Source organism: Engystomops pustulosus, chromosome 3 (assembly GCF_040894005.1).
Source record: "Engystomops pustulosus chromosome 3, aEngPut4.maternal, whole genome shotgun sequence".
Lineage (NCBI taxonomy): Eukaryota > Metazoa > Chordata > Amphibia > Anura > Leptodactylidae > Engystomops > Engystomops pustulosus.
This window is the reverse complement of record NC_092413.1, coordinates 172,547,502-172,567,997: the sequence shown is the minus strand read 5'-3', so window position 1 is coordinate 172,567,997 and position 20,496 is coordinate 172,547,502. Positions and strand designations below refer to the sequence as shown.

General features: G+C 46.4%; 1 protein-coding gene across 5 annotated transcripts in view; it reads left to right on the top strand.

Moving 5' to 3' along the window:
* The window catches only part of MED12L (mediator complex subunit 12L), a 300,992-nt gene that overhangs the window by 40,065 nt on the left and 240,431 nt on the right, over positions 1–20,496 (top strand). For all 5 annotated transcript variants that reach the window (XM_072142994.1, XM_072142992.1, XM_072142993.1 and 2 more), the window contains exons 11-15: positions 840–976; positions 14,145–14,276; positions 17,337–17,463; positions 19,289–19,497; positions 19,627–19,731. In XM_072142994.1, coding sequence (XP_071999095.1) covers positions 840–976; positions 14,145–14,276; positions 17,337–17,463; positions 19,289–19,497; positions 19,627–19,731 — 710 coding nt within the window. The remainder of the gene's footprint in view (positions 1–839; positions 977–14,144; positions 14,277–17,336; positions 17,464–19,288; positions 19,498–19,626; positions 19,732–20,496) is intronic.

The following is a 20,496-nucleotide window of genomic DNA, read 5'->3' as shown; positions in this document are numbered from 1 at the left end:
AAATCACTTTTTCTCCAACCAAACTAAGGCCCCATTCACACAACCTAATAAACTGTATCTGCAGGTAAAATTTATGTAACAGCTAGGTAAAAAATATGGTGGACCTTAATAGCATATAAGAAAAGCATCAATTAAATACCATATTTTTCGGACTATAAGGCGCACAAAAAATCCTTTAATTTTCTCAGAAATCAAAGGTGCACCTCACAGTGCAGTGCGCCCTATATATGTACCGTACTTACAGACAACAGCTTCCTTGAACAGTGCACAGGTCTGCCACCTGCTGGTCATTCACTTATAATCAGGTGCGCCTTATAATCCGGTGCGCCTTATATATGAACCTAGACGTTTTAGCAGGCATTAATTGATGGTGCGCCTTATACTCCGGTGCGCCTTATAGTCCGAAAAATACTGTATATAAGCTTGCAGCCATACATACCTCCTCCATAGACCGTCAACAACTGTACCACTGTACACAGGGAGAAGATAGTTCATGTCGGGTTGTACACTTCTATGGAGAGGGGAGGAGTCACCCCTCCTCTGTTCCAGTGCGCCGGACATATGCCAACCTGGCCGTAGTCGTGCAGGGATACATCAGTGTGAATTCGGCAGTGCATGTACAAATCTAGAATAAATAACTGCATCCATTAATCCATTTAGTAGAAAGATCAAACACTGTGAAGGATAAATTACTGAATACAGCCAACATCAGCCGAGCCCTTCCTCCAGTGCTGCCTTACATTGAGGAGTATAGAAGATCTGTCATGCTTTATCACTTATTGCAATATTTGTATATGTTATTTATTTAGAGCCTTAACCTATTCTTCTTTCTTTTTCAGGTGTTACTATTAGCAGAGTTTTGCACACACTGGAGGTTTTAGATCGCCATTGCTTCGACAGATTGGATTCTAGTAATTCTTTGGATTCTTTGTACCATAAGATATTCTGCACAAATCAAAATAAGGACAGCCAGGAGGTAATCTACCCATGCAGACTATAAACCTACATAGATAATAATATTGTGCACAGATTGTTCTCTACTTCTGCATCTCCTAAATCAGGAGGGCTTTTACCGGGCTTATTTACTAAGGGTCGCAGTTCGCACTTTCGTCTGTTTGTTCACTGTTTTCGGGATTTGCCCAGCTTAGACAGGTATTTAACAGGGGTTTGTGGTGGGATTGTGTTGCACGCGATCGGATTGTGGCGCAGCTGCACTGGCTTTGATGCAACAGAGATCAGGGGGCGTGCCATTGGACGATCCGACTGATTCGGACTGAGCGCAGGATTTAAGTGTAAAATTGTGTTGCAAGACAAAGCACATGCACCAGGAAGAAGAAGGTGAACTCTGTCGGACCTGAGCAGGGAAGCGACACATGCAGGATATCGGGCGCAGAATCTTAGTGAATCGTGGCTTAGTCCATTATCTTTGGACAATGCACCTCTGTGAACTCCTCGGACTAGGTAAGTAAATGTGCCCCAATGTGTGCAAATTTTGTACACTGCGAGGCACATTTACTAAGGACCTTGCGCCAGATTTCTGGTGGACTTTGCACATTCTTGCACGTGCAAACTGCTTGCACAGGTATCTAAGAAGTTTCTGCACCACATATGTGTCGCGACCAATCCTTTTGTGTTGCGGCGACACAAATTTCATCATTAAAATTGGCGTTCTGGTGCACAGTCGGCCTGGGTGCAACATTTAACATGCAAAGTCCAACAGAAGAGTGTCGCAAAGCCAAGGTTAAACATGGACCAGAAAAGTGGTGCACGATATCAGAGCAGTGCAGGAAGCGCCAGATTCATGCAGAATGGGAGCCACAGTTTTATGAATCTGGAACTTTCTGCTCACTACACAGGCAAAATTCACATAATGTAGTTTGCACTGTTTTTTAGTAAATGTGCCTCTGTGACTTTTAGTATGGCAGGGTACACATCGGGGCTCATTTACTTACCCAGTCCTGTTGCGATCCCGCGGCACGTTGTCTAATGAGGATTCGGGTCTGCCGGCATTCATTGATATCATGCGCCGGAGTTCACCTTCTTCTTCCCGGTGTATGTGAGTGCTGATCTTGCGACACAATTCTTTTTTTAAATTCCGCGTTTTTTCCAAATCCGTGGCGTTGTCTGACGGCCACAGCCCCCGATTTCTGTCATGTGAAAGCCGGCGCCAATGCGCCACAATCCGTTCGCGTGCGCCAAAATTCCGGGGCAATTCGGCGCAAATTGGAAATATTCGGGAAACCCGATGAAAGTGCTGCTTTCGGACCCTTAATAAATGAGCCCCATTATGATTATTGCACACAATTAGTGTGTATGCCAGAAAAGTCCCCAACAAACTTGCTAAAGTGTCCATAGACTTATACTGACAGAGAGGCGTCCTTTTGCTTCTATCTGAGCTGCGTTTGTCCATTCTTTTTCTGCTGGAAAGCATAGTATATGCTCAGAGGAGGCCATAATAGCCAACAGCCAACAGTGAGCACACAATCTGGAAGTCCCCAGTACTGTACTGTCCAAATAAGGACATTTGGGAGACCCTCTGAATATCTGCAGCAGCCAATGACTGGCTGATGCTGATGTTCACTCTTCCTCAGTTTTTCAGGGGGCAGTAGTTGAACCAGAGGATGTATCACACTTTATGAGGATGTAGTGGGATATGGTTAAGCCCTTTGTTGTAAGGATACTTAGGGAATCCTCCCTTGCAATGGAGGGAAATAACGTGATGTGAATCTAGCCTAATACTGATTGTAAGTTTTGTTAAACAAACCATAACAGCTAACTTGGCTGTACAAGGTGACAACCTGACATTTATAGTGCTCTTGCAAGTGTGACCAGGAAGGTTTGGATGAAGGGTGTAGGGAATAAAGTCTGGCTGTGCTGGTAGATCTCTCTGTAAGCTAACAGTGTGGTTAGATTATCAGGGTCAGGGGGCGTTGCTAGGGTGGTAAAAGATTCGGGGCACGGGCCCCAATGCACATGTATCGCACTTTCAGTAATGCCCCCTCCTGTACATATCGCCCTCACATGAGGTTGTGCAAATAACAAGGTTACTTCTGGTATATACAGCTACAGAAGCACCGGAAGAATCCCTACAGGTTACATCCAGTGCCTGCAGGTGACGTGTCCTCCATCTTCTCCATTATACATCTTATGTTCCTCATTGTCCCTACATCTTGGTTCCCTGGAAGTGTTATCCTGCTGCTGCCCCTAACACTCTGCCCAAATACTGCAAGTCTGTGTTCACACGTTTATTTTGCATCAAACTGAGGCCTGTCCTAGTGCCATGTGTAAACATATCCCAAGAAATGTGCCCCACACATCACCCCCAGTAATGTGCCCTACAATGAGTAATGTGCCCATACAGCCCTCCAGGAATGTGCCTCACACAGATCCCCAGTAAGTAATGTGTCCACACAGCCCCCCCAGTAAGTAATGTGCCCACACAGCCCCCCCAGTAAGCAGGCCCGGCGCCAGCACCCGGCTAATCCGGGCAAGTGCCAGGGCCCCGCTGCCTGGGAGATTACAGGCAGTCCCCGGGTTACATACAAGATAGGGTCTGTAAGTTTGTTCTTAAGTTGAATTTGTATGTAAGTCGGAACTGTATACTTTATCATTGTAATCCCACCCAGAACTTTTTTGGTCTCTGTGACAATTGCATTTTAAAAATGTTGGGTTGTCGCAAGAATCAATATTATCACTAAAGCTTCATTACAGACACCTGTGATAACTGCTACAGCTGATCATTGTAGCCTAGGACTAAAGTACAATAAATTACCAATATCCAGAGGTCCGTTTGTAACTAGGGGTTGTATGTAAGTCGAGTGTTCTTAAGTAGGGGACCGCCTGTACTTCCCTCTCTCATCACGATCTGTGATGAGAGAATGAGAACATTTGAACGTACTGCTTTCCCCAGAGGCTGAAGGCTTAAGGACCTGTGATGATGTCATGGTCACATGACCTGCAGGGAAAAGCAGTGACCACACAGAGAGAGCTGCATCAGGGAGGGAGAGACATGACAGGGAAGGGGGAGGGGGGCTGTGTGTATACAGGAGGAGGGGGGCAGTGTGTATACAGGAGGAGGAGGGGACAGTGTGTATACAGGAGGGGGGGCCAGTGTGTATACAGGAGGGGGGCAGTGTGTATACAGGAGGAGGAGGGGGCAGTGTGTATACAGGAGGGGGGAGCAGTGTGTATACAGGGGGCAGTGTGTATACAGGAGGAGGAGGGGACAGTGTGTATACAGGAGGGGGGGGGGTCAGTGTGTATATAGTGGGCAGTGTGTATACAGGAGGAAGAGGGGACAGTGTGTATACAGGAGGTGGGGGGTCAGTGTGTATACAGGAGGGGGGAGCAGTGTGTATACAGGGGGGGGCAGTGTGTATACAGGGTGGGGCAGTGTGTATACAGGAGGGGGGGCAGTGTGTATACAGGAGGAGGGGGGCAGTGTGTATACAGGAGGGGGGCAGTGTGTATACAGGAGGGGGGGCAGTGTGTATACAGGAGGAGGAGGGGGCAGTGTGTATACAGGAGGGGGGGCAGTGTGTATACAGGAGGAGGGGGGCAGTGTGTATACAGGAGGGGGGGTCAGTGTGTATACAGGAGGGGGGCAGTGTGTATACAGGGGGAGGGGGACTATGTGTATACAGGAGGGGGGCAGTGTGTATACAGGGGGAGGGGGACTATGTGTATACAGGAGGGCGGCAGTGTGTATACAGGAGGGGGGACAGTGTGTATACAGGAGGGGGGCAGTGTGTATACAGGGGTGGGGAGCAGTGTGTATACAGGGGAGGGGGCAGTGTGTATACAGGGGGAGGGGGGCAGTGTGTATACAGGAGGGGGGCCATGTGCGTACAGGAGGAGGGGGGCAATGTGTATACAGGAAGAGGGGGGGCAGTGTCTATACAGGGGGAGGGGGGCTGTGTGTATACAGGAGGAGGGGGGCAGTGTGTATCCAGGGGGCAGTGTATACAGGAGGAGGGGGGAAGTGTGTATACAGGGGGTCAGTGTGTATGCAGGACGGGGGGCAGTGTGTATACAGGAGGAGGGGGGCAGTGTGTATACAGGAGGGGGGCAGTGTGTATACAGGGGGGGCAGTGTGTATACAGAAGAGGGGCAGTGTGTATACTGGAGGAGGGGGGCAGTGTGTATACAGGAGGGGGGTCAGTGTGTATACAGGAGGGGGGGCAGTGTGTATACAGGAGGGGCGGCAGTGTGTATACAGGGGGAGGGGGGCAGTGTGTATACAGGAGGGGGGCAGTGTGTATACAGGGGGGGCAGTGTGTATACAGAAGAGGGGCAGTGTGTATACTGGAGGAGGGGGGCAGTGTGTATACAGGAGGGGGGTCAGTGTGTATACAGGAGGGTGGGCAGTGTGTATACAGGGGGTCAGTGTGTATACAGGAGGGGCGGCAGTGTGTATACAGGGGGAGGGGGACTATGTGTATACAGGAGGGGGGCAGTGTGTATACAGGAGGGGGGACAGTGTGTATACAGGAGGGGGGCAGTGTGTATACAGGGGTGGGGAGCAGTGTGTATACAGGGGAGGGGGCAGTGTGTATACAGGGGGAGGGGGGCAGTGTGTATACAGGAGGGGGGCCATGTGCGTACAGGAGGAGGGGGGCAATGTGTATACAGGAAGAGGGGGGGCAGTGTCTATACAGGGGGAGGGGGACTGTGTGTATACAGGAGGAGGGGGGCAGTGTGTATCCAGGGGGCAGTGTATACAGGAGGAGGGGGGAAGTGTGTATACAGGGGGTCAGTGTGTATGCAGGACGGGGGGCAGTGTGTATACAGGAGGAGGGGGGCAGTGTGTATACAGGAGGGGGGCAGTGTGTATACAGGGGGGGCAGTGTGTATACAGAAGAGGGGCAGTGTGTATACTGGAGGAGGGGGGCAGTGTGTATACAGGAGGGGGGTCAGTGTGTATACAGGAGGGGGGGCAGTGTGTATACAGGAGGGGCGGCAGTGTGTATACAGGGGGAGGGGGGCAGTGTGTATACAGGAGGGGGGCAGTGTGTATACAGGGGGGGCAGTGTGTATACAGAAGAGGGGCAGTGTGTATACTGGAGGAGGGGGGCAGTGTGTATACAGGAGGGGGGTCAGTGTGTATACAGGAGGGGGGGCAGTGTGTATACAGGGGGTCAGTGTGTATACAGGAGGGGCGGCAGTGTGTATACAGGGGGAGGGGGACTATGTGTATACAGGAGGGGGGCAGTGTGTATACAGGAGGGGGGACAGTGTGTATACAGGAGGGGGGCAGTGTGTATACAGGGGTGGGGAGCAGTGTGTATACAGGGGAGGGGGCAGTGTGTATACAGGGGGAGGGGGGCAGTGTGTATACAGGAGGGGGGCCATGTGCGTACAGGAGGAGGGGGGCAATGTGTATACAGGAAGAGGGGGGGCAGTGTCTATACAGGGGGAGGGGGACTGTGTGTATACAGGAGGAGGGGGGCAGTGTGTATCCAGGGGGCAGTGTATACAGGAGGAGGGGGGAAGTGTGTATACAGGGGGTCAGTGTGTATGCAGGACGGGGGGCAGTGTGTATACAGGAGGAGGGGGGCAGTGTGTATACAGGAGGGGGGCAGTGTGTATACAGGGGGGGCAGTGTGTATACAGAAGAGGGGCAGTGTGTATACTGGAGGAGGGGGGCAGTGTGTATACAGGAGGGGGGTCAGTGTGTATACAGGAGGGGGGGCAGTGTGTATACAGGAGGGGCGGCAGTGTGTATACAGGGGGAGGGGGGCAGTGTGTATACAGGAGGGGGGCAGTGTGTATACAGGGGGGGCAGTGTGTATACAGAAGAGGGGCAGTGTGTATACTGGAGGAGGGGGGCAGTGTGTATACAGGAGGGGGGTCAGTGTGTATACAGGAGGGGGGGCAGTGTGTATACAGGGGGTCAGTGTGTATACAGGAGGGGCGGCAGTGTGTATACAGGAGGGGGGTAGTGTGTATACAGGGGCAGTGTGTATACAGGGGGAGGGGGCAGTGTGTATATAGGAGGAGGGCGGTAGTCTGTATACAGGAGGAGGGGGGCAGTGTGTATACAGGAGGAGGGGGGCAGTGTGTATACAGGGGGTCAGTGTGTATACAGGAGGGGGGGCAGTGTGTATACAGGGGGTCAGTGTGTATACAGGGGGAGGGGGGCATTGTGTATACAGGAGGGGGGCAGTGTGTATACAGGGGGGGCAGTGTGTATACAGAAGAGGGGCAGTGTGTATACTGGAGGAGGGGGGCAGTGTGTATACAGGAGGGGGGGCAGTGTGTATACAGGGGGTCAGTGTGTATACAGGAGGGGCGGCAGTGTGTATACAGGAGGGGGGTAGTGTGTATACAGGGGCAGTGTGTATACAGGGGGAGGGGGCAGTGTGTATATAGGAGGAGGGGGGGTAGTCTGTATACAGGAGGAGGGGGGCAGTGTGTATACAGGAGGAGGGGGGCAGTGTGTATACAGGAGGAGGGGGAGCAGTGTGTATACAGGAGGAGAGGGGCAGTGTGTATACAGGAGGAGAGGGGCAGTGTGTATACAGGAGGAGGGGGGCAGTGTGTATACAGGGGGAGGGGGGCAGTGTGTATACAGGAGGAGAGGGGCAGTGTGTATACAGGAGGAGGGGGGCAGTGTGTATACAGGGGGAGGGGGGCAGTGTGTATACAGGAAGAGGGGAGGAATGTGTACACGGGGATGGGGGGGGGGGCAGTGTGACCACTGGAGGGCGGCGCATAAAGGGACCCACTAGGGCCCTGTCGCCCACTAAAACCTGGAGCCGGCCCTGCCAGTAAGTAATGTGCCCACACAACCCCCCAGTAAGTAATATGTCCACACAGTCCCCCAGTAAGTAATGTGTCCACACAGTCCCCCAGTAAGTAATATCCCCAACACAGCCCCCCCAGTAGGTAATGTCCCCCACACAGCTTCCAGTTAGTAATGTGCCCGCACAGCCCCCTAGTAAGTAATGTTCCCACACAGCCCCCAGTAAGTAATGTGCCCCCACATCCCCCCAGTAAGTAATGTGCCCACACAGCCCCCCAGTAAGTAATGTGCCTCACACAGCCCCCCAGTAAGTAATGTGCCCCCACAGCCCCCCTGTAAGTAATGTGCCCCCACACAGCCCCCCAGTAAGTAATGTGCCCCCACATCCCCCCAGTAAATAATGTGCCCACACAGTCCCCCAGTAAGTAATGTCCCCCACACAGCCCCCCAGTAAGTAATGTGCCTCACACAGCCCCCCAGTAAGTAATGTGCCTCACACAGCCCCCCAGTTATTAATGTGCCCCCACAGCCCCCCAGTAAGTAATGTGCCCCCACACAGCCCCCCAGTTAGTAATGTGCCCCCACACAGCCCCCAGAAAGTAATGTGCCCCCACAGCCCCCAGTAAGTAATGTGCCCACGCACCCCCCAGTAAGTAATGTGCCCACACTGCCCCCCAGTAAGTAATGTGCCCACACAGCCCCCACTAAGTAATGTGCCCCCACAGCCCCCAGTAAGTAATGTGCCCACACAGTCCCCCAGTAAGTAATGTGCCCCTTAGCCCCCCAGTAAGTAATGTGCCCAAACACAGCCCCCCAGTAAGTAATGTGCCCACACAGCCCCCCAGTAAGTAATGTGCCCCCATAGCCCCCCAGTAAGTAATGTGCCCCCACACAGCCCCCCAGTAAGTAATGTGCCCCCACATCCCCCCAGTAAATAATGTGCCCACACAGTCCCCCAGTAAGTAATGTCCCCCACACAGCCCCCCAGTAAGTAATGTGCCTCACACAGCCCCCCAGTTATTAATGTGCCCCCACAGCCCCCCAGTAAGTAATGTGCCCCCACACAGCCCCCCAGTAAGTAATGTGCCCCCACACAGCCCCCAGTAAGTAATGTGCCCCCACAGCCCCCAGTAAGTAATGTGCCCCCACAGCCCCCAGTAAGTAATGTGCCCACACTGCCCCCCCCAGTAAGTAATGTGCCCACACAGCCCCCAGTAAGTAATGTGCCCCCACAGCCCCCAGTAAGTAATGTGCCTACACAGCCCCCCAGTAACTAATGTGCCCACACAGCCCCCCAGTAAGTAATGTGCCCAAACACAGCCCCCAAGTAAGTAATGTGCCCACACAGCCCCCCAGTAAGTAATGTGCCCCCATAGCCCCCCAGTAAGTAATGTGCCCCATAGCCCCCCAGTAGGTAATGTGCCCCCACACAGTCCCCCAGTAAGTAATGTCCTCACACAGCCCCCCAGTAAGTAATGTGCCCACACAGTCCCCCAGTAAGTAATGTGCCTCACACAGCCCCCCAGTAAGTAATGTGCCTCACACAGTCCCCCAGTAAGCAATGTCCTCACACAGCCCCCCAGTAAGTAATGTGCCCACACAGCCCCCCAGTAAGTAATGTCCTCACACAGCCCCCCAGTAAGTAATGTGCCCACACAGTCCCCCAGTAAGTAATGTGCCCACACAGTCCCCCAGTAAGTAATGTGCCCCACACAGCCCCCCAGTAAGTAATGTGCCCAAACACAGCCCCCCAGTAAGTAATGTGCCCCCATAGCCCCCAGTAAGTAATGTGCCCCCATAGCCCCCAAGTAAGTAATGTGCCCCCACACAGTCCCCCAGTAAGTAATGTGCCCCCACACAGTCCCCCAGTAAGTAATGTCCTCACACAGCCCCCCTCACCTCACTGATGCAGCTCTGTGCACTGCTTTCCGGCAGGTCATGTGATCATGACATCATCACAGGTCCTTCAGCCTGTGGCTAGGTCCTGCAGGGGACACAGATTGTGATGAGAGAGTGAAGGAATCTCCCGGGCAGCGGGGCAGATAATCCAGGAGATCCGTGGCTCCGTCAAAAGATCAGGGTACAGGTGTATATACACTTTCATCTGGCTTCTGACATTGTACTTACACACTGACCCATAGAAAGAAAGATTAGACAGAGTGGTGATGATGAGATACCTATTACACATGACAGACAGTGGCTGACAGACTTTTACACTGTCAGCTCTGCTACATCGCTGTTCTAACAGCCTACAAGATGAAACTGTAAGAAATTAAATTCCGCTCAATACATATCCCCTACTGCAGTGATGGCAAACCTTTTAGATACCGAGTGCCCAAACTACAACAAAGGGCCGCTTATTTATCGCAAAGTGCCAACACAGAAATTTAATTTGTGATTTATACTCCCTTCTCTGTCACAGCTTTCATTGATACCGGCACCTGAGGACACCAATAAAGCAGAATTAGTCCCAGGTAGAGCTGTCACTTTAAAATAGCTCTGTGCACAGCAAGTCCTGAACTGTCTGGGACTGCAGGAAGATACCTGGAGTCATCTCTGGTGATGGCCTGAGTGCCCACAGAAAGGGCTCTGAGTGCCACCAATGGCACCAGTGCCATAGGTTAGCCATCACTGCCCTACTGTGTACATCCAGTCTAAACAAGTTTATAGTAATTTGAGCTATAATTTATGGATGCTAAAGAACATAATGTAACGCAGGTTGTATGTTTATATGGAATATTTGTGATGTCAGTGCTGGTAGCCAGATTTAGAGGTCAACCCTAATCCCCCGGATAATTAAAGTTAATGCTTTGTAATTCTTAACTTCATGTACAGTTCATCTGTGTGAAATATAGATTCATTCTAACTACAAGGCAAACTCCACATTTCTCTTGTTTTCCAGCGAAGGACTACCCCTTCCTGAGCATTATGGCCCATCATTGCATCTGTCTGCTAGGGAAACAATTCCCACCAGTTCATCTCAGCAGATGTGCCATACTTGTTCTGTTTTCAGAAAAAATAAACAACAGTGTAATTCCGGGAACCCAATCAGTAGAAGATCGTCATAAATACTCAACCAAGTTGAAGGTTAATGCAGCCCCATTCAATCTTCCTGTGAAAGATTCTTCATACATGATTATATGTCTATTATTTAAAGGAAACCTATCATAAGGATATAGGCCCACAACCTATTATCCAGGGAAATTCACAGAGAAAAAAAATCTGTGATTTCTGTTTAAAAGAAACCTACCGTTTGATTTGATGCATTATGAAGCAAACATACCTTGAGAATGTTGTAGCTACACTGATGTAGGATCATATCTTGGTTAACCCCTGTGCTGAGTGGTTTTGCTGATAAAACAGATATAATATTATGATAATGAAGCTCTGTCCCTTCTCTGGCTGGTTAAGTGCTTCTCCTAGAATGTGAGTTTTTCTCTGCAGGAGAGGGTGATATTATCCCTAGGTTGGGGACAACAAGCAATTGCTGTACCATCCTCCAGCTACTGTGTATGAGTGATCCAGCTCGGGTTGATTAGTCATGCTTGACTTACCTCCATTTGTAATTACAAGCTCAATGTGTTGATCTGGTCAGCCAGCCTGACCCAGCTTGCCCAAGGTCCTGAAAGTTATAATTTTCAGCAAAACCACTCAGCTCAAGGATGATCCTGCATCAGTGTAGCTACAGCATTCTCAAGGTATGTTTTCTTCATGATGCATTTCCTTTAAATGGCCTATATAGAATCATAATGGTGGAGAAGAGTCATACTGGGATACTAGCTTAGGTACATAATCCCATGTCAACTGCTGGATTTCAGCTACTGAGGGTGGTTTATGATGTCTTCTTCCCTAGGATATTATTTCCTTATTATCATTTCCATTCTGTGTACTGCTGAATCTCACATAGAGGGACATCATTGTGATCCTTTTACCATGCAGCTTGGTGATGTGTGTCTAAATTCCTAAAACAGGTTAACATAAACTATAGTTAGATTACCAGTTTTGTAATGTAAAGTTCCTCGGCACCAATACAAAATGTGTAATTGGGGCTACCGTGGGCTGTCATCACACATTGGGTGCACATTTCTTAAAAGTTTCTAAAAGTTAGACACTTCCAAGTTGGACAGAAAGGGGAAGATTTATCAGTGTATGTGTGACACTTTCTAGGCATACCATAAGCCAGAAAAATGATGATCCCATTTGACAGATATGTAAGCAAAGTTGGTTACATCGTACGAGATACTTTTCTAAATTTAGCACTAGAAAGGATAAGAAACAGTGCAGTGTTGGACAGATTTATCCACGAGAAAAGCACAAAGCGTTGGTCGTGAACAAAGCCTACTAATAGAAGGTACAAAGTACAACTAGATGGTCTTATACTACACCAGCCTTTTTGTCCAGCATCAGATACTTTGATAAATCTGGCACAGATTGTCTGGCCAAACTCTGCACCAACTTATCCTGCAACAATTTTGATAATTTTATTCCTTAGTTTTCTACTACAACTGATTTATCAAAGTGTCCAAAGATAATAAATCTAGTCTAGGCTATTGTCTCTTTTTAGTTGGCTGGGTTTATGCATCAAAATGTTGGAGTATTTGCAAAATATTTTGACCATGCCCTTTCATAAGACCATGCCCTTTTCTCGTACTAGTCACAAAAGTGTCTAATACTGTTGGTCGGGTTTGTTTCACATGCTACCGCGGCTCGGTGCGCGCGTCCTCCTCTCCTAGGGCGTGCGCACACCGACTCACAAAGATTTAAAGGGCCAGCGCGCTGATAATTGGTGCTGGCCTGCCATAAGTTACTGCTTCTTCCTGTGACCCTTGCCGGATCTTCAAACCATTCCTGTGAAGAGAAGCCCCAGGGTTCCTCCGTGTTCCTGTGTCTACAGTGTTACCAGTGTTCCTCTGTGTTCATGTGTCTCCAGCGTTACTAGTGTTCCTCCGTGTTCCTGTGTCTCCAGCATTACCAGTGTTCCTCTGTGTTCTTGTGAATCCAGCGTTACCAGTGTTCCTCCGTGTCCCTTATTCTCCACCGGTCCCTTATTCTCCACCGGTCCTGTGTCTCCACCCGTCCTGTGTTCCTGCTCTGGGTGCCAGCTCCAGATTCCTGACATGAGTCCTACTGTCTCCTGCATCTCTACCTTAGCTACCACCGTGGGCTAGTCGCACCAGTGGAACGACCTGGTGGTACCCCACCGCAGCAAGACCATCCCGCCTTGCAGCGGGCTCTAGTGAAGGCCAGAAGTCACTTAGACTCCGGCCCCAGGTGTTGGCTAGTACCATCTCCCGCGGTGGTCCAGAGACACACTGATTTTGGAAAAAGACTTCTGAAAGATACATCCCCCTTGAAGACTTCTTATCTAGTAGAATGTTTTAGCTTGAATAAATGTCTTTATACCTGTAGCTGTTCTACTGTTTGATATCACAAGGAAACACATTTTGTAGGCTGCATACAGAGGGGCTGGAGCTTGCTGTCTTGCTGTCACATTACAAGATTTTGATCTACAAGGAATCTCTAGCCATTGTACATTGGTACACTGGTCCTCACTTTCTCTTCTACATGACCTACTTATGCCGGTTACGTATGAGTCACTGCAATGACTGAATTTTGTGTATTACAAAATACAGAAATGTCTCACACAGGGGATTTCCCCCACCCTTCTGCATTGTCATTTAATGAAATAATAAGATTCTAACCATATAAAAAATAACATTGTTACTTAATATGTTATTTACTAATGTTAAAGTGGTTGCATCAATCAAGTCAATGACTGAAAATATTTAGTTTGTCCTACTTTTGTCCTTTATTCCCACTTCGATGCATATTAATGCTTTTCATTTCAGCAGAAGATTTGTAGCATTAAAATTGTACATGTGAAGTGGATATTGGCAACAGGACAAGTGCATTGGGAGCTAAAATTTAAGATCCAGGGCATTAAAACACAAAGGAAGGGCAGAAAGTTACATTTTTTTTGTATCAGGTTTTTAGGTTATCTCCAATGGCCACTCAAAAAAAACTTCTCTTTTACTCTCAATAGAGTATAAGACATAATCCACAGAAGTGTTAAACATATTTATAATGGAAACCAATTCCTTTGTCAACACTGTTATCCCCGACTAATGGATTAGAAGCCACTCTTGAATCTTCATTACCACGTATATAGCTTTTAGCTTTTGATGGCTCCAAATACTATTAAGTTCTAGAAGGACCTTGACCCTGGAGCCATCTCATATCTTTAGTAGGTGGTGTCTATTGAAATATCTAGTTCATAGTTACAGCAGCCATACCTGGAAGTGGTTGTGATCTAGTAAATGTTGCATCCTTGTTTTCTTGTTTTAGTATTTATATATGTTGATGTTAATTGTGTATGTTTTATATTTTTATCTTTGAATAGGTGCCTCCCAGTGATGAAGCAGTGGTCTCTTTACTTTGTGAGTGGGCTGTTAGCTGCAAGCGAACTGGAAAACACAGAGCCATGGTAGTGGCTAAACTTCTTGAAAAGAAGCAGCTGGAAATAGAGGCTGAGGTGAGTGGTTTATCCATGTACTTGTAGTAATGCAGCAGTTGTATATCCCTAGACATCCAAACCAATCATAGAATAATTCAGTCACATCATAAGTTATGGTTAGAATATTATAAAGTAGGAGCAGCTGAATAGATTGTACATACGGTACTATAGTATATATATATATATATATATATATATATATATATATATATATATTCCTCCATACACATATACTATATATTTTATTATAGATGCCTGCTAAAACGTCTAGGTTCATATATAAGGCGCACCGAATTATAAGGCTCACCTGATTATAAGGATATATGACCACCAGGTGGCAGACCTGTGCACAATTCAAGGCAGCTTCAGTTCCAGGGAAACGTGTCTCCAGTGCACAGAGCTCAGATCTCAGAGCTATGGGCTGTTACAGGTTAATGTTGCAAGGGTGATGCTGCAGGGGTTAAGCTGTCTCCCTCTGTCTTCCCTTTCCCCCCTTAGGCAGGGTGTTAGTCCTGTGGGGTTCCCTGTGGCTCCCTCTCTTTCCCCTGTTGCAGGGCTGGCAGATTTAGGGGTAAAATTGATTACTCAGGCGGCCGGTTAGGATTGGTGCATGGTCGGCACTATGGAGTTGGTAGTACTGCCGGCCGTGCCAGTGTGGGGTATTCTGCCCGGTGTACAGTGTGAGCTGGTGCAGGATATTGCTGGCCCGGAGCTCTTAAACGTTATAAAGTATGTGTTGTTTGTAAGTACGGTTCATATATAAGGCGCATTGATTTCTGACAAAATGAAAGGATTTTTTATTGCGCCTTATAGTCCAAAAATATGGTAATTGTGCTGCATGCTTGTTAAACTGAGTGCACCAGAAAAAAACTGGTGCACTCGCTTAAAACATGTCTTCAATAATCTGAAGCACATTAGTGCACACAGTACAGTTTTCCTCATTTATGGAAAATCTGGGCATAGTATTTACCAAACATAAAATATTGTTGGAGATTTCCTGTTTCAAACCCATTAGATACCAGTGTACTATTATTGTTGTAATGGGACTTCTAGTAGGAGTTTGTTTTTACTGCTTTGCTGAGCAAAGAATCCCATATGTCACTTTATTCCTAACAATTGTGTTGAAATCATTGTTTGTAATACAGGAAGCCATAGAGAGGTCTTCTTGGGGTGACTTAGAGACCTTAGTTCTAAAATAAACATAATTTAATTCTAGTGTGTGAGCCTTGAAGTCTATATTTATAATCCAATGTCACGTAGAGTATTTTGGGCAGACGAGTTAATTCTTAGAAAATAACTTTGCCTATATTTTATATTTAAAATACATAAGCTTTTATTAAAGAATAGCAAATGAGATCCTCTGTTTGGTGTGTGTGTATGAGTCTAAAGAGAATCTGTCAGCGCTTGTGTTATAATAAAGAGAATGGCAGGTTCCTTTAGCTTCTTTATAACTTATTAAAACTTTATAGTAAATACTGTGGGCTGGGAGGAGCAGTGGGAAGACATTTTGGAGAATGTCCCCTTGTTATCCCCATCGGAGGCTTTTTACATAGAGTATATAAATTGCTTAATTAATTGCTTCAATTAAGTTTGCTTAATAGAATAGGAGTTCGTTCAGATTCCAACTGCTGTTCCATCCCAGAGGCCAATCTGTTTTACACGATGTGGGAATGTGGGAGGTTGGGCAGATTCTGGAGGGAGGTACTGCAGGTAATTAGAACAGTCCTATCTGTTGATCTTGAGCCAGATGCCTACTAGGCATTATTGAATTGGAGGAGGTGGACAAGGTGACTACACAATGCATATTAAAACTATTATATCTGGCCCATAAGGCTATAGCGGGCAGGTGGATGCAGAGTTTGCCTCCAACCAAAAGGGAATTTGTACAAAAGGTTAATAACATCATTAGACCTGAATGGGGTGTGTATTTAAAACGAAAATGCCCCAAAAAGTTTGAAAAATGGTGGGGCAGATGGCTGGATACGCCAGACCTAGCAGGTATGGTATTTCTAGATTTGCGTTTAAGTCTTAGCTATCGTCTGTCGGCTTTAGGGCAGTAAATGGTCACCCTTGTGTTCTGGGAAAAAAACCAAATTACTATATATGAATGTATGCTCGCAAGCACTGTCATTCTTATGTCAAAATTCAGAACCAAACTGTACATATGCATGTATATCCTGCTATTTCGCTCTACCTGCACAATTGGGGGGAGTGGAGGGGAGGCAAATTATGTCTATTTTATGTACATGGAATGTGTTTTCTGTCTTGTGCCTACTATGTCTCAAAAGATGAAAAAATGTTTTAATAAAAATGTTAGATCAAAAAAAATTCCATGTGCCATTCACGCCTTTGTACACCTCCTACCCACCCCACTACACCCAAAGTGGCATGAGAGAGTTGGAATTCCAACAAAGCTGACGGACAAGTCATAGTTAATGCCTCCCTATTTTATTCTCCAAGTCTCTAGTGTGGTTACCCATTGTTATGCTGTATGCACAATTCCTGGTACAGCTGCAGTGCCAAAACTAGTAAGACATTGTTAACTAGAACTCCATGAAAGGAATTTTTCAAGATCTGGTGCATCTACACCCATTCGCGCTGGATGTACTAAGAGGCTCAGGTCTTGTCTTCGCCAGGCTTGACCTGCCAGGATTACCTAGAAAAGAAACTTATAATTAGCAGCCCGAAGAACGGGGAAAAGATGTCCAGCTCTCTGGGCTGCTAATTATGCACGCCCCTGTAGCTCTCCCATGCTAAGTGCAGAGGTGACTACTGTTAGCCTTTTGTTGTTTTTTTAAGTGGTTGATTTCCTTTAAACCTGCACCAGGAACCTCTATGCTCCCCAATACTCCCCACCCACTCTCCATTTACATGGAATAGAGGTGGTATAGTGAGAGAAAAACTGGCATACAAGCCTTGGTAAATACCCCACAATAAGTCCTTTTCTGCAAGATGTTAGGAAGGGAAGTCCTTGGATAATTGTACTATATGAATTTCTAGAGTGGCTTTCAACGTATCACTTGTCTCCTAAACATTGGGTTGCTCTTCTTTAAATGGCTTTTTTGTGAATTTCTACAGCGATGCAGTGAGTCTGAGGTCTTGGATGAAAAGGAATCTATATCTTCTACTTCTCTTGCTGGATCCAGTTTGCCCATCTTCCAAAATATCCTACTGCGATTTTTGGATTCACAAGCTCCATTTCTCAGTGAGTTCAGTCCAGTCAGCCTCTATGTATTATTATATTGAATAAATAGTTTTAAAAAACGAAATACAATGCATAATTTCAAAAATAAACGTACATATAAAGTATCCATTTATTTTTATTACAACTAGTCCAAAAAACCTATAATGGGAGATTTTATGTTCTTTTTAAGGGCTAGTGTCACTTGGTTATTGTTTTTCACAGCCACCGTTCCCTGAACACACAGGGGGTCATTTACTAAGGGCCCGATTCGCGTTTTCCCGACGTGTTACCCGAATATTTCTGATTTGCGCTGATTGTACCTGAATTGCCCCGGGATTTTGGCGCACACGATCGCATTGTGGCGCATCGGCGCTGGCATGCACGCGACAGAAATCGGGGGGCGGGCCCGAACGAAAACCCGACGTATTCGGAAAAAACGCAGCATTTAAAAACCGAAATTGTGTCGCTTGGGACGCGCTTACCTTCACCTGGTCCAGCTCGGTGTATTCCGGTGCGTTCAGTTGATTTTCAGCGCAGCAGCGCCACCTGGTGGACGGCGGAGGAACTACCTTCATAAATCCCGTCCGGACCCGAATCCTGTTCAGAGAACGCGCCGCTGGATTGCGAATGGGCCGGGTAAGTAAATCTGCCCCACAGCTTTCAGGAGGCACAGGAAGTGAGAGTTGTCCACACAACCTACAGTATGGCACACGACTTTCAGTTGCCTCATTGAAACAGACTTATCAGTACAGTAGTCTGCCACCAACTCTCGTTAGATATAAGCCTGGTTCTTAACAGGATTATAACTGGCCAGAAGTCAACTCAGGTAGCGTAACTGAGACACAGACATGGGGATTCAAAAATATAATAAAAGCAATTCAATAAAAGTGAATTACCTTTTGCTGTCCCAATGGGGAAGGATGGCTGGCAGTTTCTGATTCTTCCTGGCTTTTTGATGTGATCTTGTGTTGTAATTATTCCCCAGGACAATTTGCTTTTATCGGTTGTGTAAACAACGCCTCCCCCCTTAGAGGAGTGCAGTATTCCTCCTACTTGGATCAGCTCCAAGAACCTTGGAGAGTTCTGCTTATCTCCTCATCCGAAGTCCCTGGAATAGACTGAGTACTCGGTACATATTTGCCCCGGTGCCCCAATCCCAGAAATGTATTTGGTATCTGGCTGTGGTGGCCCATAATTCTATAACTGACACATGAATTTGTTGCCCATGTGCTATTTTTGTAGTTCCGGAGGGAATTCTATGAAGATTCTTGATGCCATTGAGTTTACTCAATGTGTAAAATGACTTGCACCTCGCTGGAGTTAATTATCTTAACTATCCAGCATGTATTCAGGATAAGGCTCGGGGAGGTGAGGAATAGTGGTTACATGTGTAATGCACTGCCCTACATATATTCTTCTATATATTCATCACCAGTGGCTGTATAAATTGTACGCTTTTTCCAATTATGCATTCGATTTTCTGGAAATAAAATATTCACAGTTTATTATAACTTATTGATATTGATAGGTCATTGATATTCTTTTTTGGAGGTGGGTGTCCAACAATTGACCATTTTAAGCAGCAGTGATACTATAGTGAGCAACGCTTCCGCTTCAGTGACATCAATTGGTCAAATTACATTTTTGAAGACCATTCCCTTTCAAATGACCAAACCTGGGAGCTTTTCAGTATACGGTATAGCGATGTGCTTGGCATGTAGTTAAAGATTAACGTGTGAGGGTTTTTGAGTGATAAAACCAACCAAGCACAAGTAATGACTTTTCTATGTATCTTGAACTTTCTTGACTTTAATTCATGATGATTTACATCAAACTTATTTTGTAGGTGACCCGTACAATGAACATGAAAAAACAGAATTTCTTAATTTGGTTTTCCTTTTCTGCGAGTTCATTCGCCATGATATATTTTCTCACGATGCCTACATGTGCACTCTGATATCACGTGGAGATTTGTCGTCCAGTAACCGATCTCTTTCACCGAGTTTAGAAGCTTTAGATGATCATTACCCTAAAGAACTCAGTGTCAAGCTAGAGGTAAGTGACAGAATAGAACTAAGAACTTCTGTTCACTTATAACAGTCCAGATTTTCAATTTTCTTGTCATTTTGTATCATGCTTTTATAGATATGGTAAGTTAATCATATACACTGATGTTATCCCTAGGAACAAGGCTTGGGAGACCAAATGGAGATTGACTCAGGAACAGCCCACCTCTTTGACGACATTGAGAAAAATGACTTTAAACCAGACTTTGGCTCAGAGTTTCCAGTAGGTTTATCTGTAAAATCACAAATTAATCTGTGTAAAAGTTATTGTGTATACAGTGTTATATGACTGTATGACCATGTACAGTAAAATAACTGCTCTTAATTTCTGTAAATGTCTCATGACTGCTCAGATAAAATGATATAGATTGTTTATATCCAGTTTTCGAGTCTTGTTAAATAGACTCCACAGGATTTATGGGATGTTAGATCTCAAGTAAGATAGAAGCACTAACGGAGGGAGAACAATTGGCCAACCATACACATTAGATAGCAGTAGACTATCTCACTCAATGCCCCCATACACATGCACACTTGGATTGTCTAAGCACCCATGTGCTTTGGATGGGGTGAGGGTTATGCAGCTTATCTTTCTGAGAACAAATAAAACTTGCTTGAAACTCACAATATATACTATACTGTACAGGGAGAGCTAGGAGAACATCATACATAATATTTGGATGGCCACCACCTCCAAAAGGACTAGATTCAAGCAGTATTCTAATATGTGTGACCACATTTAGTAAAGTTTCATCAGTGCCTCCTTTCCTGTACTGATACACAGTACATTGTTAAGCTAAGAAAGGAGACATTATACAGGCAGTTCCTGAGTTACGTACAAGATAGGTTCTGTAGGTTTGTTCTTAAGTTGAATTTGTATGTAAGTTGGAACTGTGTATCTTATTAATTTAACCCCAGCTAAAAAAAATTTAGTCTCTGTGACAATTAGATTTTAAACGTGTTGGGTTTTTATAAGAACCAGGATTTT